A 24,203-nucleotide genomic window follows, 5' to 3' on the forward strand; every position below is an offset into this window, starting at 1 on the left:
TGATCACCCACAGACATTCCCGCGTAGAGTCTTTGTGTGACACTTTATTAGGAGAGATTTACACATTCTGAGCCTCTTAGGTCAAAGGATGACAAGAGGGTGACAGGAGCGCTGGGACCCTTAGATGGCTCAGATGGAACCTATGAGAACCATAGTCCAAAGGCCTGCACACATGCGCCTCAGCTTCTCCGTTCCAAGAGGGTTATACTCCGTACTGGCCTACTGAGACAAGGATGGAAGCGACCAGAAAGAGGCCCCCCAATCCCAGAGCCTGCCCTGAAGCTCCTAACCCCACGCTGGAGCCAAAGAAGGGAAATTTGCCCAAGAAACCAGGTCGCCCATCGGCCCCTGCTGTTGGGGGAAAACGCAGCTCTCTGTGAATACCTGGCGCTGGGCAGGGACAAAGGGAGATTCTTGTCTGGACCATGTCTTGATTTTTACAGGAGGGAAAACTGATCATCCGGGGCCCTCAGGGCGGAGGCTCTTCCAGGCGCGGTGCTGAGCTGGGGAAGCGGGAATCCTCTCCAGGCCCCCTGCCATATTCAGGACTCCTTCCAGGAAAGGAGACAGCAGCAGGCTTCACAGAATTCCCAGGCCGAAGCTTGGCGGCTGGACCGATGGCAGAGGGAGCGCCGTGACAGCTTACTCCTCCCGAAGCTTTCCTGAGGCAAGGCTGGGGGCGGGGGGCGCGGTCTTCCGCTGGCTGGGGCTGCCCCCACCTAGAGCCAGCCCCAGCCCGAGGGCCACCAGGGCCAGGACGTGGATGCAGAAGTAGACGGAGGCCCAGTACCGCAGGGTTTCGCCCAGCGACAGCAGCACAAAGCCCATGCACATGTAGTCATAGGCCCGCATCTTCAGGAACCAGTGCGCCCAGTCCCAGGCTTTCTGGCCCCTGGGGCTGAGCCGCCCCCGGAAGGCCGACTCCAGCCGGCCCTCAGCTGCCAGGCATAGCGGGATGGTCAGGAAGCTCAGGTAGTAGCCAGGGTGCAGGCCGTGCCAGTAGGCGCTCAGTAACATGGTCCAGGCGCTCCTGGGGGAGGGGCTAGGAGTCAGGACCCGGAGTGCAGGCCCCCTGCCCCCTTCCCTGAGACCCGGGGGCCCAGGCCCCCAGCCCCTCCTCCCTCAGGCCCGGGACTCTCTACTCGCTCCTCAGAAACCCCCTCCCAACACTACCTTCCCTCCGGACCCAGGAGTCAGGTCCCCAGCCACTTCCTCTTTGAGGATCCAGGAAGATAAATCATGACCCATGAAGACTCAGAAATCTCCAGCCATGGTCCTTCTCCTTAAGGACTCCAAATGCTATCCCCTGAAGACCCACAAATTTAGGCTCTGATCCCCACTTCCACAGAGAACCCACAAATCAGAGCAGGTTTACCAAGGACTGTGGCCCGAGTTCCTGCCCATGGGCATCAAGTTTTCCCTCTGGCACATCAGGGTGTTAAAACTGCAAAAATAACCTAATGACAGAATGACACTGACCACCCTTTCCGGGGGGGGGGGGAGGGCAGAGGGTGTAAGGGTCCATAAAAAGGTTGAATTTTCCCTGTTGCCAACAGGGAAGATCTTTTCCTCCTTCTCTTTTCTTAGGCCATTTCCTTGGAAAACCTGTTTGAGCATCGTTCCGTTATCCTTTGGATACAGATGGAAATCTCTGAAATGGTAAAGTAGGCCTCTAGAAAGTGTTACAGTCAGGAATGCTCTTCTCGAGGGCCTGGGAGCCATCTCTTTGAAGCCTAGGTGTGGAGGGAGATAGAGCCTGTCTCCCTGCAGCTCTGAGGGTTTATCCTAGGTACCAGCTCCGAGCTGTAAACACCCGCTGGTCATAGAGATAGGAGTTTCATTCTTCCTTCAGATAAAGACACTTAACTGGCACGGGTGGCTACCCCAATCACCAGGTGAACTTGGGATGAACATGAGAGCACGCAAAGTGCTTGTGGAGTCCTCCGACATGAGGACCAGTTATGGTGTCTCTTGAGAACATGCTACGTAAAGGGCTCTAAGTGGCGACGGAGAAGACAAAAAGGGTGAGATTTCCAGACAACTAATAAGGACCTACTGTATAGCATAGGGGATTCTACTCAGTACTCTGTAATGGCCTATTTGGGAAAAGAAGCTAAAAAAAGAGTGGATATATGTATAACAGATTCACTTTGCGGTACACCTGAAACTAACACAACACTGTAAATCAACTATACCCCAATTAAAAAAAATAAAAATAAAAATAAAATGGATGGATGGATGAACTGTTAAAAAAAAAAAAGGCTGAGCTTTTTTGGTAATCTTGGTAATCTCAGCAGTGGGTTACTTGAGCCATGCCTCGAAATCTGGTTTAATGCTTATTCAATAACTGTTGTTTTTTTTTTTTCCTATTTTTTGGCCACGCCGCGAGACATGCAGGATAATAGTTCCCAGAACAGGGATCGAACCCACGCCCCCGGCAGTGGGAACACGGAGTCTTAACCACTGGAGCGCTGGGGAAGTCCACAAAACTGTTTTCTTTCTTTTCTACCTCTGGTGGAGAGAGAATGCTCTGGGTCGGCAGAACTGAAAGCAGTTGACGGTAGGACACACATCAGCGCAAGCCCGGCATCTGTAACCTCCACGTGTGCACACCTGAGCTCTTGGCCGGTCCGCCACCTACTCTTCTCTCCCTGCTTCGCTGCCCCCCTGCCCCCCACAGTGAACACTCTCCAAAGAATCGTCTAGGCTCCCCATTCCGTCCTCTCTTGAACCCTCTCCAATCCAGCTTTCACCTCAGCCCTCCACTCTCCTCCGGTCAAGGTTGCCAGGGGCTTCCTCCCATCACGCCCCACCCAGTGGTCACACTCGCCTTCAGCGCACTGAAGCTCCTGGTACCTGCAGACGCACAATCCCCTCCTCGTTCCTTCTCTCAGCTTCCTTCTGGGAATGAATACTTTGCCGATTGTCCCCCTATGTCACTGGCTGCATCTGTGCTGGCTCCTCCTCCTGGTCCCTTGTCTACACCAGGGTTTCTCAATCTTGGCACTACAGACACCTGGGGCAGGATCATTTCTCGGGGCGGGGGGGGGGAGTGGGGGGAGGTGGAGTGCTGTTCTGTGCAGCGCAGATTGTTTAAGAGCATCTCTGGCCTCCACCCACTAGATGCCAGTAGCACATCCCCATTATGACAAAAGCGTCTCCAGACATTGCCAATGCCCCCTGGGGGTGCAGCACAATTGCTCCCCCCCCATTGAGAATCCCTGGTCTAAACGATGGCGCACTCTGTGCTTCGACCTGAGGCTCAGCCCCAGAGCTTTAAGTATCATCCACACCTGCTGACGCTCACGTGTCCACTTCTTACACCAACCCTTGCATTACGCACCAGAATCACACAACTAACTGCCTAGCCAACAACCCCGGCTGGAAATCTAACAGTCACCTCAAAGTCAGGGAGACTAAACCCAAGTCTAGCTTCCTCATCCTACCCACTCCTGAAACTTCCTTCTGCCCAGTTTCCCCTCCTCAGGAAACAGCCCTTCTGTGCCCTACCATCACGCACAACCCATCACCTGGGCATCGGGCTGTTTCCCACCTCCACCTCTCAAATGCATCCACTTCTAGGCCACTGGTCCCTACTCTAGGATACCATCAATGCCCACCGGGCCAGTCCCTGCTTTATGGCCTGATCCCCTCCCCCACCTTAGGCCGTTCCCACACAAGGTCGGAGCAGATCTTTAAATCATAAATCAGATCACACACCCCGGGAAGTCTAGCTCCAGAGGCACCATGACTGACTTCTTCACTATAAGAACGTGTCATGATGTACCCTGACCTCATCTGGTGACACTCGGCAGGCTGCCTAAGATCAGACCTCGGATCCTGGGTCTCTTAATCTTTAAAATGGGGATGATGAGAGCTCCTACTTCCTAAGGTTGTAAAGATAAGTTTATCTTATCTTTACAGAAAGTCTCCACTCAAGAAATATCAGATGAGCGAAGGAGAATACAAGCTAATCAGGCCTCACATTAAGTGCATTTCACACTTTATCTCACTTATTCCTCACATTAACCTATGAAACAGGTAACAGCATTACCCCCATTTAAGAGTTGAGGAAACTGGGTTCGGGGGGGGATAAATTAGGAGTTTGGGATTAACATATATACACTACTATATAAAAAATAGATAACCAACCAGGACCTACTGTATAGCACAGGAAACTATACTAAATATTCTGTAGTACCCTATAAGGGAAAAGAATCTGAAAAACAATAGATAGGCAACCACTGGTGGTCCAGTGATTAGGACTCCGCGCTTTCACTGCCAGGGCAGGGTTCAAATCCTGGTGGGGGAACTAAGATCCCACAAGCTGCTCAGTGAGACCAAAAAAAAAAAAGAAAAAGAATTAATATGTGTGTGTGTGTGTGTGTGTGTATATATATATAAAAAACTGAATCACTTTGCTGTACACCTGAAACTAATACATCATTGTAAATCAACTATACTTCAATTTTAAAAAACTGGGGAAAAATGCATATATGGGGAGGGTGGGAGGGAGACACAAGAGGGAAGAGATATGGGGATATATGTATATGTATAGCTGATTCACTTTGTTATACAGCAGAAACTAACACACCATTGTAAAGCAATTATACTTCAATAAAGATGTTAAGAAAAAAAAACAAGAGGTAACTTTAAGAGCTAGGGGATTGTTAATTGTGTTTGATTTTGCTTTTGGGAAAGAGATTGCCTTTTCCTCTTTTATTTCTACAGTCCATGTTTGGGTGGGGCCCCTGCTCCCACAGTTCGTTTAAATTTTTATGTTTACTAGCCAGAAGTTACATAAAGGTTTACAGAGCAGAGTGATTATTTCAATGGCTTCCTCTTGCAGTATGCTGAAGCAATTTATCTTGCTGGGCTCCAAGTAAATGGCTGTATCTCTTGAGGTTTAGTCAAGGGTAATTAAAGTTAGCATTTGGAATTTAAAAAAAAGAAGCCTGTATGGGAATTTTTGAAATTGAAGAAGTTGAGGAAACACGGGTCAACTAACTCCTTAAGGTTTCTTAGTAACTGGCAGGGTTAAGATTCCGGAAAGTCTACCTACTGAGTCCACAGGACTACGTTTGTGGAGCGGGGCTGACTTTAAGGAGGTAGAAACGGAAGCCCAGAGAGGAGGAAGAATTGACCCCGGAATAACGCAAATCAGAGCCAGAGCAAGGCTCAAGAAACTACAACTCCCATGACCCTCAGGGGTGGAGGCCCAGCGGGGGAAGACGCTGGCGATCCCAGGGGCAGCTGGGAGATGTACTTCTGTGCCGTCCTCCGAGACAGTTGGGCTCACCTGAAGACGTAGGAGCGCGCGGGCGCGCTCTTGTAGATGTACTGCGCCAGCCACCACTGCACCGTCATGTTCCAGTACCGCATGCCATCCCGCACGCGCACGCAGAAGTCTGTGCCATAGCAATCGATGTTGCGGATGGTCTCATAGTCGTACTCCGTGGAAGCCGCTTTCTCCGGACTGGGGGGGTGGGGGGGGGAGGATGAGGGTGGGGGACAGACATGCAGCTCAGCCAGGCCCCCTCCTGACTCTGGCTACTGTCCCAGCCCCGGATGCTAAGGAGGGGATCCTGGCCAGGCAACAGTTCTCTGGCTATCACGTTTGCTAGGGCAACAGGGGAGGGTAGCCGAGACTGAGCGTTTTTGGGAAGTGCACAGTTCATCAGCAATAGGGTTCTCCTCTTTGGTAAGGGGGCCTGCAACAACCAGGAAAAGTCTGGAAGGGCCACGGTTGCTAAGCTATGAGTCCTTAGCAACCTGACCTGCCAATGGTCTCAGATGCTAGGGAAAGGCCATTCCTTAGCAACCAAGCTCAGCATATTCAGAGAAGCCTCCAAGTAGTCCATCCTAAATTGTTGGACACTTCGGTTGTTAGGGAAGCAGCATCCCTAACAATGAGGTGGTCCATGGTTGCTAGGGAGATGTTTTAGGCCCATCTGACACCTTGATGGTCTCTGTTGCTAGGGAAAGGGCATTCCTTAGCAACAAGGCCTATGATCTTTAGAAAAGCTTCCTGAAGGGGCCTTCTCTGGCTATTGGTCCCCAGGATTGTTCTATAAGGGTCATCTCCAGTAATACAGTGGTTCCTGGGTCACTGGTGCCAACCCCCCCCCAGAAGTGGGGGATATCCTCGGCCCACCTGAACCGTTGGCAGCTTCCGATAATGGAAGGGGGGCATCCATTAGGGGCGGGGCCCAGAAGGTTTAGAAAAGCCTTCAATTCCTGCTTGGCATCTTCTGGGGGATACCTTCTCCTATGGCAGTGGCAGGAACTCTGCGGGGGGGCCACCTCCCCTGCAATGGGTGGCACTTTGTGACTACTAGGGGATTGCCCAACCCTTGTAAGAAGGAGTAGCTCAGAATTTACACCAAAGGGCTGCTTTCCCAGCCCCAGCCTGAAAGCTGACCATGACCGCTAGGGACAGAGGGACAGGCCATTCCTGGTTGCTAGGAGTGCCATTTCCCTAGTAACACAGGAGCAACATATCCTTAGCAACAGGGTCTGTAGTTACTAGCTGTGTGACTTATCTAGTGATGAAGGAGCTGGGGGCTAGTTTTGCCAGCAACAAGGTTAATTGATAGTTACCAGGGGATTTCCTGGGCAACAGTAGGAAGGCGACTTGCAGTTGCTAGGAATGGTTTCCCCTCTGCTAGAGGACAGCAAGGTCAAGGATGCCATTTCCATAGAAAAAGAGGGCAACAGCAGGCTGTTATGTGACGACATCCCATGGGGAGGGGCGTGCTCGCTCCCAGCAACAAAGGGGCAGTTTAGGGGATGCCGTTTCCGTAGCAACAAAGAGCAGCTTTCTGGCAGGAAGGGGCAGTGCTGTTGCTAGGGAATGTTCTCCCTAGCAACAAAGGGCTACTCCTCACTGCCCAACGATGGCACCCTGAGCAACCAGGAACAACTGGGTTACTGGGGTGTCGCTTCCACGGCAACAGAGGGACAGCGTGTGATTGCTGTAACACCTTCCTTTTCCTAGCAACAGAGAGCAATTCACCATCCCAAGGGGGGACAAGCGCTAGCAACAGGGGGCAATCCGTACGTATCAGGACTACTGTTTCCTTAGGACAGGGGAAGGCGGGCTGTGGTGGCTGAGGGCGATACTCTGCTGACAACAGGTGGGAGACCTGCCCCCCCCTGCTCCCCGCTATCCTCCCTGCTAGGGGCAGGGCCAGCCCGCGGTGATTGGGCCTGCCGGGTCTTGGGACACCTCCCTCCCGCCGCCTGACCTGCTGGGGGGTGGGCATTGGAGGGTGGGGCCGCCCCCGGCCCGGGCTTTGGCGGCCACGGGGTAGGCCCCGAAGCCGGCGGCAATGCAGCCGCACTCGGCGGCAATCCAGGCCACGTAGAAGCGCATGCGGAAGGCGAAGAAGACGGGGATCATGTAGAAGAGGCGGGCGGGCAGCGGGCGGGCGTAGAAGGCGTCCTCACGCACGGCCTCCAGCGGGAACAGGTGGGAGGAGAGCAGGAAGAGCAGGCCGAAGAGCGGGGCCGGCCAGGCGCGCCGCAGCAGGGGCCGCAGGCTGGGCACGGCCCCGGGGAAGGGCTGCTCCAGCCAGTCCAGGTACGTGCGGTAGCGGAAGAACGGGCCTGCGGCGGGAGGCAGGGCAGCTGGTCAGACACGGTACACGTGGGGGGCGGGGAGAGCTCCAGTCTGGGGCGGGGTTGGGGGACGGGGAAGATGGACCAGAGATTCGGGAGCTGAGGTGGACCAGGGAGAGAGGAAGGAGAGAGAGAAGCAGAGAGGGGAGTGGGGGTATGAAACCCAGAGAGAAAGGGACAAGGAAGCGGAGAAAGGGGAGGACAAGGGACTCGGCAGGAAATAAAGAGGGACAGACACTTATGGAAAGGGACACAGAGCCTGAGAATGAGGGGGATGGAGACACGGAGACAGATGGAGACAGACAGACCGGACCTGGAGGGATGGGGTTGGGGGTGAGCTGGGTATGAAGGAGTGACAGGAAGTGCAGCAGTGCATGTGCAGAGGAAGAGTGGTGTGAGAAGAAATGAGAGGGTGGCAGGGGCGGGACCCCTGGGGGATCTGATGAGGACTTTGAGTTTTGTTCTAAGCGCTAGGAAACCAGTATTGGCTCTCCCACCAGGGAAGTGCTGGTTTATCATTATGCCTTTTCATGAGACCCCTCTGGCCAATGAGCAGGGAGGGGCTGCAGAGGGGCAGTGTTGGAAAAGAGGAGACTGTTCTTGGCCTAGGGAGGGAGCAGAGTGGGGTTAACAGAAGTGTTAAACGTCTTACACGTCACAGAAGACCACACACTGTATGATTCCACTTATAAATGTTCAGGATAGGCAGATATATAGAGATAGAAAGTCAATTAGTGGTTTCCAGGGAATGGGGGCAGACGGAGGTTTGAGAGACGACGGCTCTTTGTACAGGGTTTTGACGAAATTACATGGCAGTGATGGTTGCACAACTCTGTGAACAGACTAAAACCCAGCAAGCTGGATGTGGTTACAAGTAGGTGAATGTGGTAATCATAGCTCAATACAGTTGCTATGAAAATGAACACCTTCTAAGAGGTCAACATTAGTGAAAAATATTTTCTGAAACTAAAACTGGGATCATAACCTGTGAATGCTCGTTGCCCGGGCAGCAGAAATGTTAGGGTGATGTAGATCTTTCTCCTTTATCTCCTGTTTGCTCCCCAAAAGTTATAAGGAATCACTGAGGCTGAGAACAGTCTGTCTCTACTCCGGAGGGGCCCTGGGACCAGGCGGGAGAGTCAGACATGGACTCGGGCATAGATGCTCAACCTCAGAGCAGCAGATGCTGGAATGGAATGTGGGAACATGGAACAGGCACCAAACTCCAGGCAGAGGATGGAGACAGAGGGTGAGGAGCTGCGGAGGCAGGCCTGCGGGGCGGGCACGCTCACCTGTCATGATTCCCACGTAGCAGTAGCTGTAGCTGAGCGTCTCCATCAGAGAGGGAACGTCAGGCAGCAGCCCCAGGCTGGGCCCCTTGCTGAAGCCTGAGGCCATTTCCTTCCTCTGGGCCACGTGCAGGTCCTGTACTTCACTGGCCAGACTCACCAGCTGGGAGGAAGGGGTGTAGGGAAGGACAGGTCAGACCCGGGCTTCCTCTCACCCACCTCCCTTTCACTACCTCTCTGGGCAGCCAACAGCTGCTGCAGCCCCGCGCAGATGGGCGCTGAGGCTCTACTCCACGGGCAGCTCTGGGCATCTAGTCGTGAGTAAGGGCTTCTTGGTGACTCTCGCAGGGCTCACTCCTGGACCCCTCTGTCTTTTTTCTCTGAGTTCCATCTTTCTGGGTTCTCCTGCAGTTTGTGACTTCAGATACCACCCACAGCGTAACCCGGTGGGACTTCTCCTCCAAGCCCCAAGCCTGGTCATCAAGCTGCCTCTAGGGAATTCCCTGGCGGTCCAGGGGTTAGGACGCGTGCTTTCACTGCTGGGGCCTAGGTTTGATGATCCCTGGTCGGGGAACTAAGATCCCACAAGCCATGTGGCGAGATCAAAAAAAAAAAGAAAAAAGCTACCTCTTGTCATTAATACTTGGTATCTTCCAGGCACCTCGAATTGAACACATCCAAGGTAGAACACGGTATTAGCCTCTCCCCAAAGTGGGTCTTCTTCTAGTCTCTGCCATCAGCAAATACCACCACCATCCAATTAATTGCTTAGGCTGGAAACCTTCCTCACTCCCCGAATCGAATCCCTGAAGTCTCTGGAGTCTGTCCCTCTCGCTCGGCCTCCACCACTGGGCTGAATATGTTCGGGCTCCTTCTTCAGATCTGCTCTCTACCCTTCTCCGCACAGACCCCAGGCCAGCTCAACTTCCACAGGCCTGTGTCTCCCAGCTTCCCCCTGGGTTTAGTTGCCACAGAGCCCCAGGCAGAGATGGAGGAAGGCAAGAGTGAGGCTTGGGTTTTTATTCCCTTGTATTGATAAGATCACCTTGGGCTGGCCGTGACCCTTGATAACCTTCTTGAACTGGGGGGCTCTACCCAAGTCTTTTTCCTTCCCAGCTCCACTACCTGCCCCTCCTCTCGTGCCCTGGGGCCCAGGACCTCTCCTCATCCTGCCCTCAATTTCTCCTAAATGCCGGGCTTCCTGGTGGGGCCCTGACTGACCTCCCCACAGGCCTGCATCAAGCCACCACTGTTTGTCAGCTGGACTTTGATAAAAGAGTCCCACGTCACCCCATCTTGCCCTTTCTGCTTCAACTCGCGCAGTTTAAACCTGTGAATCTGGTCACACCACCTCTTCTGGCAACAAATCAAAAAACCTCTTGCAGTGGATCTTGGGCCCTCACAGGAAGAAGTCGGGACCCCTCACCTTAGCCAACGGGGCCCTGCATGGTTCGGCCTTGGCTGCCTGTGCTCTTTCCCGCTCCTGACGGACAGTCCATGTGGCTCGTCCACTGCTGATGGGACTCAGCCTGCCCCCCTCCACACACGCTGGTCCCTATGTCCTGAAAGGCTCTTTCTCCAGCTCCCGCTGGGAACACAGGATGCTGAGGAAACCTCATTCACCACCTCACATGACCGTTCTGTTCACTGATACGTAGCACATAGTAGGAACGCACGACTTTACGTTCCCGCCGGGGGTGGGGCCTGGGAATCTGTTTTCACCCATCTTCCCAGGTCATGGAGAGCCGGACGTGGTGTCCTGGTTTTGTGTCCTTAACTAAGTGCTACCTCCCCAGAGCTGGCTGTCCTTTGCAAAAATGGCTTGCTACAAAGATGCACTTTAGCTCAGCCACCACACGGCACCCACAGTTACGTAACTTTGGATACTTCTTTACCTCGGGGAAGAGCTGAGAGGTGAAGCCCCGCCCCCGGCGGGGTGTGTGGGAGAGACCATCCCCCTTCCTCTGCCTCCCACAGGAGTGGCTGGGAGAAGGTAAAGTTGGGGTGGTTAACTGGCATACAGCGAGGGCTGGAGGGGAGTCTGACCTTCAGTGTCAGCAGCAGCTGGACGGCATTGGTGAAGGGTGTGGGAGTGGGCAGGCCCAGCAGGCTGAGCGCTCGGAAGAAGAGCAGATATGAGAAGGTCCAGGCTAGGGCCAGGGCGTGGCAGGAGCTGGGCAAAGGCAAGAGGCGTGCTGTGCTAGGTGCAGGGGTGCAGGACATCTTGCCTCAGCCGCCCCTAGATTCCAGCTACAAATCCTTCCCCACCTCCCCACCTTCAGAGACAGAAAATGAGGGGCGGGGGGTATGGAATGAGCACGACTGAGACAGCCACACAGAAATGCGCAGCAACAGAGAAGAAAATGAGAAGGGGGTTAAGAGAGGCTTCAGGGTGAAGACCCTTCAATCCTCCATTTTTTCTGGGAGGGAGGGAGGGAGGAAGGAGGAAGGAAGAGGGAGAGAGGGGAGGTGGAGAGAGAAAGAGGGAGGGAGAAACAGAGAGAGAGAGAGAGAGAGAGAGAGAGAGAGAATACCAATACCAACGGTGGCAGCGCCAGCAGACTAGTAACGTCCTCCTCTCTCCTGAATCCGCGACATGGATGTAAAGGACCAGGACAAACACACAGGGACAAAGACCCAGAAAAAGGCAGGAGAGGAAGAAAAACAGACCAGACAAATGACACAGAGAATCTAGAGATAAACAGGAGACATCCGGAGATGGAGACAGAGAAAGACCCCAGGGGGAAACAGGTCGCTTCCTCCACCCCCTCCATCTCCCCCTCCTCCCCCCACCAAATCCTCACCAGGGCTGGGCCTGAATGAGCGCCCACGTCCCAAGGATGGTGACCAGAGAATGCAAAGTGTGGGGACCACAGGTGAACAAGGTGAGCCCTAGGCCCACAGCTGCTGCCCCCCATCTCTTCAGCCCAGGTCCTGCAGGGAGAAGGCACAGCATAAGCGTGGAACCTTCCAGGGGTCCCCAGCCCGGGCCCCCCCCCGTTTATTTTCCACTGGGGAGGGAACCTGACTCACCAGCCTTCTTAAAGAGGAAGCCGATGGGGATAGAGATAAGAAGAACCACTAGATATGTCCATTCTTCAGGCGACATGTTCTGGGGGAGGGGCAGAGGTTCCCAGTGAGAACCCAGGAGTCCGGGCCCCCAGCCCCTCCCCCTTCGAGGATTCAAGGATCCACCCCCCCCCCAGTCCCCAGTTGTCGAGGATCAAGGAGTCCTACCCTCAGCTCCTCTCCTCTGACAACACAGGAATCCCGACCTCCAGGCCCTTCCTCCTTCGAGGATACAGGAAGCCACCCACAGAACCCCTCTTTTGAGAACGCAGGCCCCCAGCTCTCTTCTCCTTTGAGAACCCAGGAATCCAAACCTCCCGGCCCCCTCCTCCTTCGAGTATCCAGCAATCCAGCTCCTCTCTTCTTATCCCCCAGCCTCTCCCTCTTTGAGAACCCTTCTCTCCAGTCCCCCTGCCCCTCTCCGAGAGGGCCTCAGAGGAGCCCAGGCCTCCAGCCTCCACCTCTTTCGGAGCTCCGGTTCCTTCTCCCGTCTGAAACCCAGAGAGCGGGCCCGCTCCCGAGCCCCACTCCCGTTGCGCGCACCAAGCGCGGGGTCAGATCCGCTCCGGGCAAAGCCACAGGCGGTTACGCCACCCGGGAGCTCGGCCGCGCTCCCGGCACCGCCCCCGCACCTCATCAGCCCGCCGATCCGCAGCGACCCCACACTGTCCAGACCCCTCCCGGTCTCCGGGGCGCCTCCGCACTCCGCGCCCACCGCACCCCGGCCCAGGCGTGGCAGACCCACCTGGGCCCGCGGCTCCGCGCCGCCCGCCGGGCAGGAAGCAGCCGAGCAGTCCTGGCCCGCGGGCCACCGCGGGTCCGCCACGCCTACCCCGCCCAGCACGCCTCCGCGTCCCCAGCCTCTTTCGGGGCGCCGGCTGGGCTGCGCGGTCCGGGGCCGGCTGTGCAGCGCCCGGCAGGCTCCGGGCTGAGCAGGGAAGGAGCCCGGACTGGGCACAGGGAGCTCGAGTCGGCAGCTGGACACGGACTCGGTTCTACCGAGCTGCGAGCATGCAAAGGGGCGGGGCTTCGGGCTCGGAAAGCGGTGGGGCCAGAAGCTTCGGGCACGGAGGGAAGCGACCGAACCTGGGAAAGAGGCGGGGCCTGGAGCTCAGCGTTCGGAATGAGGTGGAGCCTCCGCTTCAGGTTCCTTGGGACAGAGTCTGGAGGCGGTTTGGAGGCGGGGCCACAAGCTTCGGTTTTCTTCGGAGGTAGTCGATTACTGAAGGTCTCTGTTCGGATGTAGGCGGAGCCAAGAGCTTCGGCCGGATGTGGAGGGGCCACAGCGTCTGCTCCCTTCGGAGGTAGTCGGGTACAAGTGACCCTGGGTGGCTGAAAGGCGGAGTCTCATGTTTAGGAGGGAGGCGGAGCCACGGGTTTAGGCAACACGAAAGAGGCGGGGCTCAGGAGTATTCCAAGGGGGCGTGGCAAACAGCGTCCCGGCCTGAAGGGGGCGGGGCCCCGGGCCGTGGTGCCAAGGGGTCGGGTCCAGCGTAAGGAGCCTCCCATTTCCAAGTCCCGGAACCGAGGAAGGAGGTGCGCTTCGAGGGGCGGGCTCAAGGGGGTTTCACTTTAGGGGGAAGGCAGGGATACGGCCCTGCGGGGCGGGTCCCAGACTTCCCGCTCCGCTGAGGTGGCGGCATGACGAAATCGACGCAGGGGGTAGGCATGGGGGGGTGGAGGAAGCAGCGCGTGGCGCGCTACGTAAGGGGGTGGCTCCGCCGGGACTGCGAGCTGGTGTTTACGAGGTGACTAGCTGGTTCTATCAGAGGACTGTGCCACATTCTGAAGGGAGCGCTCACGAGTGGGGTGAGCCCGCCCGAACGGAGAACAGACGGCGGGTGTTCAGGGGACCGGGCTTCCGGCTGTGGGGTTCGAACGTGGGGCAGGAGCTCCAACTGGGGGAGCTCGGGCGGCCGGAGGGGGCGGGGCCTCAGGCTATGTGATTGACTGGAGCCGAGGACGCCCGAACGCTGAACCCCTTATGTTCGGGAGGGGGCGGTGCTGCGGTTCGGCTGAGCCGAGGACTCCCGAACTTACGGACCGGTCACGCTCGGGCGGGGGCGGGGCTTCGTATTCTAGGAGCCCGACTCAGAGCAAGGGGACCTGAGGCCGAACCCCGGGGGTTCGGAAAGGGGGGGAGCCAAGTCCCGAGCAACCCGAAGAGGGCGTGGCCTCAGCGGGGCTTTGGCCTCTGGAGGTCCTGACACCTGACGGGGACACCCGAAGGGCGACGCCGAAATGGATCTTTCGAAGGGGGCGTGGCCCGTGCTGGGGCAGGCTTTGCTCCGAGGCGCGTGGGCCGGCATGGCAGTGTTGGCCCAGACCAGAATGTTGACCGCGGGGTCCGAGACGCCCCAGCGGGGCCCCGCGGCTCGGCTCGGGGCGGGGCCTCGTCTCTGTCAGCCCCGGGGCCTGGCGGGATCGCCCGAGGGCGGAGTCCCGCGCCCAGGCGGCGGAGCCTGGCCCTCCCGCTCAGCAGGTGGCGAACGCGGCACTGAGCGAGGCTCCGACCCCCGAGACTCAGGGGCGGGGCTTCGCCGAGGCCGTCCCCCCCCCTCCCCCGCCAGGCGGTGGGAGCCCTCCCCGCGGCGCGAATCGGGCGGCGAGAGAAGTGCAGCTCTGTGGGTGACTGCTGTGCCCCTGGCCTCCCGCAGGAGGATGCTGGTGGTGGAGGTGGCGAACGGCCGCTCCCTGGTTTGGGGGGCCGAGGCGGTGCAGGCGCTGCGGGAGCGCCTGGGAGTAGGGGGCCGCACGGTCGGCGCCCTGCCCCGCGGACCCCGCCAGAACTCGCGCCTGGGCCTCCCGCTGCTGCTGATGCCCGAAGAGGCGCGGCTGCTGGCAGAGATCGGCGCGGTAACCCTAGTCAGCGCCCCGCGCCCGGATCCCCGCCAGCACAGCCTGGTAAGGGGGCAGGTTGGGGGCGCCTGCGGGAGAAGAGGCTGGGGACGCCTGCGGGAGAAGAGGCTGGGGACAACAGGTCCCTGAAGTGGGAGGGGTCTAGGAGTCCTGGATTATGGAATACTGTGAGAGTAGGATACTGGGATCCCCGGGTTCGCGCTCCGAGGTTGGGAGGCGCCAGGGAGTCAGGATTCCTAGCTTCCTAAGGCAGGGCATGCCTGAATCCTGAGATTACAGCTAAGTTTACTTCTCAGGCATTGGCATCCTTCAAGCGCCAGCAAGAACAGGGCTTCCAGGAGCAAAGTGCTCTGGCAGCTGAGGCCCGTGAGACCCGTCGTCAGGAGCTCCTAGAGAAGATTGCAGAGGGCCAGGCTGCGAAGAAGCAGAAGCTGGAACAGAAATCAGGGACCAGCGGGAGCCAGGAGGCCGGTGGGAACCAAGCTGCAGAAGAGAATGAGGCCAGTGCTGGCCAGGCTGCTGGAGAGCATGAGGAAGCGGGTGAAGGTGGGAGTTGGAGTCCAGGGACCAGGGGAAGGAGGGAAGAGATCTTTGGGAATTTTGGCAGGGAATCTAGGGCTGGTTCTCCCTGGGGCTGGGAAAACCTTGCCCCTTGGATTCACCAAACTCTCTTGGATCCCCCCCCCCCACCAGGCTCCTCCTCTCCCCAGCCAGGGCCTTCAAATGGGGTGGCTCCTTTGCCCAGGTCTGCTCTGCTCATCCAGCTGGCCACTGCTAGGCCTCGGCCCATCAAGGCTAGGCCCCTGGACTGGCGTGTCCAGTCCAAAGACTGGCCCCACGCTGGCCGTCCTGCCCACGAGCTTCGCTACAGCATCTACAGAGACCTGTGGGAGCGAGGCTTCTTCCTCAGTGCGGCTGGCAAGTTCGGGGGCGACTTCCTGGTCTATCCCGGTGAGTTTGTGTTGGGACCTCTGATTGCCACTCATTTCTTCACAATCCCACTACATTCTGCATTTTTCTTTTCTTTTTTTGGTTTCATTTTCTCAGCCTCTGAAACCATGGAAGGACAGGAAACACTTGGGAACCCGTGCTCATTTGAAGGGCAGTTTAGTAAATGAAAAAAGGGGGCAAAAAAGAAGAACAGCTCATAAAAAACATGTATAGTAAAAAGTAAATCATATTTTATACTGTTATGCAGTTACAGACACATTATTTAAGTAGTCTTAAAAATTGTGGCTCTAGTGAAAGAATATGAAAAGAACTTAAAGTGGAGTACTAAGTAGCCAGAGAATCCTATCAAGCAAGTGGGAAAAAAGCTTGAAAGGATTTGCTCCAGCCCAAAGACAAATAGTTAATAGTTCTGGGAGGGAATCTGCATCAGGAATAGGTAAGGGGGACTTTTGATGAATCAGTTAATTTTTGAATTTATTGTGTAACTTAAAGGTTAAAAAAAAAGTGCAGAAAATCACTCTGTTTGTTCTCCTTAAGAACAAATAGAACTGCCTGATAAGTAGTCAGATCTTAGCCATTCATTGGAGACTGTCCACTAAGTTCCCTGCAGATGAGTTGACAGGCTTATTCTCTTCTCAGACTAAAATTTAACTGACTGATTTAGGAGCTGAGAACAGTTTCCCTGCCCCATTCTCTATAAGTAACCATGGTTTAATTACTTTGCTACTGTTTTTTGGGGATGATTTTTGTATGCTAAAAAAAAAAAAAAAGATTATTTTGGTTTTGCAAATGAATAGTCAACTGACTAAACACACAAATGCTAATTTCTAGGTTTTTTCTAAGCTTTCAGTTCAATTTATAAAACTTAATTTTTTCAATCTACCAGATTTTACGGGGACCATTAATTCATGTTTGATCCCATTTACAAAAGGAATTAAGTAGTTTCAAACATTATAAACTGCATTTTAAAATTTAATATATATATTTTTTAAGTTCTGCAGCTTTCTGGTTATGAATCTTGCCAATAACTTAAGTCTAATAAGTTATAACTGGGGTGAGTTTTAAGTTTATATTCTTACACTGTTAATAGACTTACTAAAACTTCAGATTAAAATAAGTTTAAATCAATCATTCAATCACACATTTGAAACTAAACCACAAGGCTGACCTGTTACTTGTAATAGGTCAATATTTCTAAAACAATAAATACTCAATGTATCAAATATACATAAAATCTTTGTCTCCTGAAGATTAGTATTCAAGGTCTGAATCTCTTAAATACATATTTCTACGTCTAGCTCTAAATCTTCCGGAGGTTAAAAGATGCTAAGTTTCTTGGAAAACAATTTTGGGGTAACTTCTCAAGCATTTTGATGCTCCTTTCTCAGTTGACTGAGGTACCATAACAACCAGAGAGGTGCCTGGCTCCTGGAGAGGTTCTTGCTGGAAACCCAGCTGCCAGGGAGGGCCTTGATTTATAGTTGCTATGACATCCCCTCAGATGGAAGGTCTTACAGCCTTGCTCTTTTATTTATTTATTTTTTTCCCTCCGTTTTATTGAGACATAATTGACATACAGCACTCTATAAGTTTAAGGGGTACAGCATAATGATTTGACTTATACACATCATGAAATGTTGACTACAGTAAGTTTAGTGAACATCCATCATTTCATACAGACACAAAATTAAAGAAATAGAAAAAAAAAGTTTTTCCTTCTGATGAGAAGCCTTAGGATTTATTTGCTCTCTTAACAATGTTTATATATAATGAACAGCAGTGTTAATAATATTTATCCTGTTGTACATTACGTCCCTAGTACTTATTTATCTTATAACTGCAAGTTTGTACCTTTTGACTACCTTCATCCAATTCCCCCTCCCTCCATCCTCTGCTGCTGGTAACCACAAATCTGATCTTTTTCTATGTCTTTGTTTATTTTTGAAGTATAATTGACCTATGGTACTGTGTAAGTTCCTGGTATGCAATATCGTGATTTTATATTTCTATACATTTCAAAACGAGCACCATAAGTCTAGTTACCATTTGTCACCATACAAAGACATTACATAATTATTAACTATATTTCCCACACTGTACATTTCTTACCTGTGAGTCATTTATTCTGTAACTGAAAGTTTGAACTCCTTAATCTTCCTATTTCCTCCCCCAGCCCTCCTCCCCTCTGACAACCACCTGTTTCTTCTCTGTATCTATGACTCTGTTTTTGTTTAGTTATGTCTATTCATTTGTTTTGTTTTTTAGATTCCACATATAAATAAAATCATACAGTATTTGTCTTTTTCTAGTTTATTTCACTTAGCATAATACTCTCTATTATGCTGATAGAGGTCCATCCAAGTTGTCAAAAATCCCAAGATTTCATTCTTTTTTATGGCTGAGTAGTATTCCGTTGTATGTGTATATGTGTGCGTGTGTGTGTGTGTGTGTGTGTGTGTGTGTGTGTGTGTGTGTATAAATACCACATCTTCTTTATTCATTCATCTATTGATGGGCATTTAGGTTGCTTCCATATCTTGGCTATTGTAAATAATGCTGCAGTAAACATAGAGGTGTGTGTATCTTTTCAAATTAGTGTTTTCATTTTTTTCAGATAAATACCCAGGAGTAGAATTGCTGGAAGCTTTGCTCTTTTAGATTTACGTTACCTGTTACTTAGTTTTCTGGACAGTGCCCTACTCAGGGTCCTACTTTACTTGAAAGCATTCATCTAATCGGGGGGCAAACTATAGCCCCAGGTCAAATCCGGCCCACTGACTGGTTTTTTTTAAACAAAGTTTTATTGGAACACAGCCTTGTCCATTTGTTTACATATGCTCTGTGGCTGCTATGGTGCTAGAGTGGCAGATTTGAATGTTGGCAGCATGGCCCACAGAAACTGAAAATATTTACTCTCTGGCCCTTTTCAGAAGAATTTTGTTGACTCCTTTCTTCTATCTATTTTGTTACGCCATCCTATTGTAAATTGTTTTCCTACTTCTTTTAGTCTGTTAGAGTCACTTCTCATTGGATATTTACATGATACCCTTTTGAGTTCCTCATGGCTTTGACTGACAACGATGTATTCAATTATTTGTTTTCATTTTTGTTTTTTAAAATAAGCTTATGCTATACATGTGTGTCAACTTGCTCCACCTCCAAGGTCCAGGGGTGTCTTTTAAAATACTGGTAGTGATAGCTGGAACCATCCCCATGTCCTCTGTGTGGACGTCCCAGTGTCTTCCAGCTCCCTGCCACTGGAAAGTGCTACCTGCCTCTCTCCTTCACCCAGGCGACCCGCTCCGTTTCCATGCTCACTACATCGCTCAGTGCTGGGCTCCCGGGGACCCCATCCCACTCCAGGACCTGGTTTCTGCTGGCCGCCTCGGCACCAGTGTCAGAAAGACACTGCTGCTTTGCTCTCCGCAGCCTGACGGTAAGGTGGTCTACACATCCCTGCAGTGGGCCAGCCTGCAGTGAACTCCAGAGACCTGTGGGCACGTGCCTGTGTCCTTGGCAAGAGCCTTTCTAGATGGTCCCAAGCTCATCTCCGAGTGGGAGGCTCGACCACCCTCCTGCCTCTCTCGGCAGTTAGTTTTTGATTCCAGATTTATAAACACTACATCCTTCTCATGTCCCTCCCTGATTCAAAGCACTTAGTGGCTGTGTTGTTTTTATAGTTACCTATTTCCAACTGTGAGTTTCTTGAGTGTGAAAGCTGATTCATCTCTGTTTCCTACAGGGCTTAGGTCCCAAAAGGTCTCAATAAACTTGTTGAATAAATGTGGAGTTTGTGATTTGAATCCTTATGACAGTCCTGGGAAATGTGGCCATTTGTGTCTGCTTGTACAGATGAGGAAAAGGCCTGGAGGCGGGGAAATGACTTGTCTGAGGTCACACATCTAGTAGGGAGCAGGGCTGGGATTTAAAACCTGGTCTTTCTTTTTTAATTGATTGATTAATTTATTTATTTGGCTGCACTGCGCGTCTTGTGGGATCCTAGTTCCCCGACCAGGGATTGAACCCCGGGCCCTCAGCAGTGAAAGTGTGGAGTCCTAACTACTGGACCGCCGGGGGACTCCCAAACTTGGTCTTTCTGACACCGAATTTTGAGCTCTTCCACTGCACTAAACTTCCTTTTGAAAACATTTTTACAAGACATTTCAGATGCATGCAAAGGCATAAATAAAAATAACACATGAAGAAAAGAAGGAAGCGAGTGTTGCAGTTTTAGGATAGCCATTTGGAGTAGGGAGGGGAATGTCAGGGGTGGTCTTTTTCTTGCCTTGGGTGGTGTTATTCAGGTGTTTGGAGAATTACTTTTTTTTTTGCGGTACGTGGGCCTCTCTCTGTTGTGGCCTCTCCCGTTGCAGAGCACAGGCTCCGGACGTGTAGGCTCAGCGGCCATAGCTCACGGGCCCAGCCGCTCCGCGGCATGTGGGATCTTCCCGGACCGGGGCACAAACCCGTGTCCCCTGCGTCGGCAGGCAGACTCTCAACCACTGCGCCACCAGGGAAGCCCTGAGAATTACTTTTTATACCATACATTTGTATTCTAGATCCTCCTTTAAGTGTATGTTCTATTCCACAATTTTTTACAAAAGCTAAAACACATACGTATGAAATATGCATTTGTAAAACGATCTATATAGCGCCTTTCTGCTTAAGAAATCACTAGAACGTTACCAGTACCAGCTTCCAATATTTATACATTGATTTTTTTTAGACTTTCTAGACGTGGACCATTTTTATTTATTTAAAACAGTTTTTTAAACATTATTATTATCTTTAATATTTATTTATTTTTGGTTGCGTTGGGTCTTAGTTGCGGCATGCGGGATCCTTTCGTTGTGGCATGTGGGCTCCAGAGCGCCGGGGCTCTGTAGTTGCGGCGCTCTGGCCCTCTAGTGGTGGCCCATGGACTCACTAGTTGCAGCACACGGGTTTGGTTAGCCCCACAGCATGTGGGATCTTAGTTCCTGGACCAGGGGAGCCATTTTTAAAGTCTTTATTAAATTTGCTATAATACTGCTTCTGTTTTATGTGTTGGTTTTTTGGCCGTGAGTCATGTGGGATCTTAGCTTCCCAACCGGGGATCAAACCCGTGCCCCCTGCATTAGAAGGCAAAGTCTTTTTTTTTTTTTAAATAAATTTATTTATTTTTGGCTGCATTGGGTCTTTGTTGCTGTGCATGGGCTTTCTCTAGTTGCGGCGAGCGGGGGCTACTCTTCGTTGCGGTGCGCGGGCTTCTCATTGGGGTGACTTCTCTTGTTGTGGAGCATGGGCTCTAGGAGCGTGGGCTTCAGTAGTTGTGACGCACGGGTTTAGTTGCTCCGCGGCATGTGGGATCTTCCCGGACCAGGGTCCGAACCCGTGTCCCCTGCATTGGCAGGCAGATTCTTAACCACTGCGCCACCAGGGAAGTTCCTATATCTTGATTTTTTAAATGTGTAGCTTTGTTTGGTCACATAGATTTCGTTACTGTAATACAGTCACATGGTGAAAATTCTGGGGCTGAAAGTCTCCACCTCTGGTTCTCAATTTCTACCCCTCCCCCAATTTCTTCTTTCTTTCTTGCCCTATTTGGTGAATAAACTTGATAGACTCTTGATGTCCTGCAAGCTTAGATTATTTATTTATTTATTTTTGGCCGCACCGTGTGGCATGTGGGATCCTAGTTCCCCAAACAGGGATAGAACCCGCACTCCCTGCAGTGGAAGCACGGAGTCTTAACCACTGGACCTCCAGGGAATTCCCTAAGCTTAGATTTTAATTTAAACTAGGATACTAACTCCTGCCTGGCTAACACTCTATACTTTTGCCTGTTTTGTAATTTCTCCAATACCTCTCTTCTCTCTACAACAAGGTACTTTGATGACTCAGTACCTGCGTCCTGAGTCTTCCCTCTCAAAAGTTCCTCATTAAAAACCATTCTGGGCTCCCCTGGTGGCGCAGTGGTTGAGAGTCTGCCTGCCGATGCAGGGGACACGGGTCCGTGACCCGGTCCGGGAAGATCCCACATGCCATGGAGCGGCTGGGCCTGTAAGCCATGGCCGCTGAGCCTGTGTGTCCGGAGCCTGTGCTCCGCAACGGGAGAGGCCACAACAGTGAGAGGCCCGCGTACTGCAAAAAAAAAAAAAAAAAAAAAAAAAACTATTCTGAGGGCCTCCACAAGCAAAAAAGAAAAAATCCAGATACAGACTTTACACCCTTTACAAAAATTAACTCAAAATGGATCATCGACCTAAATGTAAAAATGCAAAACTATAGAACTCCAGGTAGATAACATAGGAGAAAACCTAGATGACCTTGGGTATGGCAATGACATTTTACTTTATTTATTTATTACTTTTTTAATACATTTATTTATTTTTATTTTTGGTTGCGTTGGGTCTTCATTGCTGCGTGTGGGCTTTCTCTAGTTGCGGCGAGTGGGCTTCTCATTGCAGTGGCTTCTCGTTGCAGAGCACGGGCTCTAGGCGGGGGGGGGGGCTTCAGTAGTTGTGGCACGCAGGCTCAGTAGTTGTGGCTTACAGGCTCTAGAGCACAGTCTCGGTAGTTGTGGCACAAGGGCTTAGTTGCTCCTCAGCATGTGGGATCTTCCCAGACTAGGGCTGGAACCGGTGTCCCCTGCATTGGCAGGCAGATTCTTTACCACTGTGCCACCAGGGAAGTACGATCAATGACATTTTAGATACGGCACTAAAAGGCATGATCTGTGAAAGAAAAAATAGATATGCTGGACTTCGTTAAAATTAAAAAACTTCTGTGAGAAAATATTGCAAAAGACACAACTGATACAGGATTGTTATCCAAAATATACAAAGAACTCTTCAAAGCCAACAATAAGAAAACAACCTGATTAAAAAAATGGACCAGAGACCTTAACAGATACCTCACCAAAGAATATAAAAAGATGCCAATACGCACGTGAAAAGATGTTCCACATCATCTGTCATCAAGGAATGCAAATTAAAGCAATGATGAGTGGGGAAGGTCATCACCCTTTCCCTATACATTGCCCTGTGCATCTCTTCCATCTGGATGTTCATGGGTTATATCCTTTTATAATAAACCTCTAATTTTAGTAAGTAAGGTGTTTCTCAGTTCTGTAAGCTGCTCTAGCAAATGAATCGAACCTGAGGAGGGGGTTGTTGGAAACTCTGAAACACCAATGATGCATGTATAGTTAAGTTATTCATACATTTAACAATGTTTTGACTGTCAGCTTATATGTTAAGCCTGTGCTAAGACACTGAAAAACAGGAAAGATGAGGTCTCTGCCCTCCTATAGACTTTTTAAAAAAATTTATTTTAAAAAATTTAAAAAAATATTTATTTGGTTGCGTTGGGCGGGCTCCTTAGTTGCAGCTTGCTGGCTCCTTAGTTATGGCATGCGAACTCTTAGTTGCGTCATGCACGTGGGATCTAGTTCCCTGACCAGGGATCGAACCCAGGCCCCCTGAATTGGAAGTGTGGAGTCTTAACCACTGCACCACCAGGGAAGTCCCTGCCCTCCTATAACTTTTTTGTCTGGGAGCTAACTTGTAAACAAGAAAACAAAAAAGAGCAAGGTAGTTTGACAGATACAGAAATACAATGAGAGAATAATAATGATAACGGTAGCTAACGCTGAGTGCTTTCTTGGTGCCAAGCACTATCCTAAGCAATTTGCATAGATTGCATCATTTCATCCTTATGATAACCCTATGAGGTGGGTGTGGTCGCCACCCCCATTTTATAGATGGGGAAGCTGAGGCACAGAATGACTGAGAAACTTGTCTGAGGTATTAGAGCTAGTAATTGAGGATTGCTGAATTTGAACCTAAGCATCTGGATAGAGCAGGGTGATGTCATAAAGGAAAGGATTGAGTGGGACTGTTGCTCTGAGGAGGGAATACTGACTGCTGAGTCTGCTGGACAGCAGTTGCATAAAACAGCGGTGAAGAGCATGGGCTATGGAGCCAGACTGTCCCAGCTGCAATGCTGGCCTGACTTCTAGTTGCTGAGAGACTGAATATGCAAATAGACAATGGCCAGATCATATATGAAAACAGAACTCTGATCCACAGCCTGCAGCAGCCTGCCCAGAAAACCAGACCCCTTATCTGTAATAAACAGCTCAGCACTGGTCAGAATGGCCATCATCAAAAAGTCTACAAATAATACATGCTGGAGAGGGTGTGAAGAAAAGGGAACCCTCCTACACTCTTGGTGGGAATGTAAATTGGTGCAGCCACTATGGAGAACAGTATGGAGGTTCCTTCAAAAACTAAAAATAGAATTATCATATGATCTAGCAATCCCACTCCTGGGCACATATCCAGGGAAAACCATACTTCGAAAAGATACACGCACCCAATGTCCATTGCAGCACTATTTACAATAGCCAGGACATGGAAGCAACCTAAATGT

General features: G+C 51.6%; 2 protein-coding genes across 5 annotated transcripts; one reads left to right on the top strand and one right to left on the bottom strand.

The window, feature by feature from the left end:
• Window positions 1-24: 24 nt before the first annotated feature.
• On the bottom strand, window positions 25-13,155 carry MBOAT7 (membrane bound acylglycerophosphatidylinositol O-acyltransferase MBOAT7). 3 transcript variants are annotated; one of them, XM_082863539.1, is made up of 8 exons: window positions 13,065-13,155; window positions 11,943-12,021; window positions 11,714-11,843; window positions 10,956-11,082; window positions 8,913-9,072; window positions 7,248-7,608; window positions 5,300-5,476; window positions 25-1,030 (listed from the first exon to the last, which is right to left on the bottom strand). In XM_082863539.1, exons 2-8 carry the CDS (start codon window positions 12,016-12,018, stop codon window positions 643-645), a joined length of 1,419 nt encoding a protein of 472 aa, XP_082719665.1. In that variant the 5' UTR covers window positions 12,019-12,021; window positions 13,065-13,155; the 3' UTR covers window positions 25-642. The 3 variants fall into 3 exon arrangements, with proteins under 3 accessions (XP_082719665.1, XP_082719664.1, XP_082719666.1); XM_082863538.1 differs by lacking the exon at window positions 13,065-13,155 and adding an exon at window positions 12,724-12,956; XM_082863540.1 differs by lacking the exon at window positions 13,065-13,155 and adding an exon at window positions 12,440-12,519.
• Window positions 13,156-13,475: 320 nt separating this feature from the next.
• Window positions 13,476-19,522, top strand: TSEN34 (tRNA splicing endonuclease subunit 34). Of its 2 annotated transcripts, none has more exons than XM_082863551.1 (5): window positions 13,476-13,514; window positions 14,636-14,882; window positions 15,134-15,383; window positions 15,531-15,788; window positions 19,081-19,522. In XM_082863551.1, the coding sequence occupies exons 2-5, from the start codon at window positions 14,640-14,642 to the stop codon at window positions 19,266-19,268; spliced, it is 939 nt and encodes a 312-aa protein (XP_082719677.1). In that variant the 5' UTR covers window positions 13,476-13,514; window positions 14,636-14,639; the 3' UTR covers window positions 19,269-19,522. The 2 variants fall into 2 exon arrangements, with proteins under 2 accessions (XP_082719677.1, XP_082719676.1); XM_082863550.1 differs by lacking the exon at window positions 13,476-13,514 and adding an exon at window positions 13,705-13,787.
• The last annotated feature ends 4,681 nt before the right edge of the window (window positions 19,523-24,203 follow it).

Source organism: Leucopleurus acutus (genome assembly GCF_964270905.1).
Source record: "Leucopleurus acutus genome assembly, chromosome: 20".
Lineage (NCBI taxonomy): Eukaryota > Metazoa > Chordata > Mammalia > Artiodactyla > Delphinidae > Leucopleurus > Leucopleurus acutus.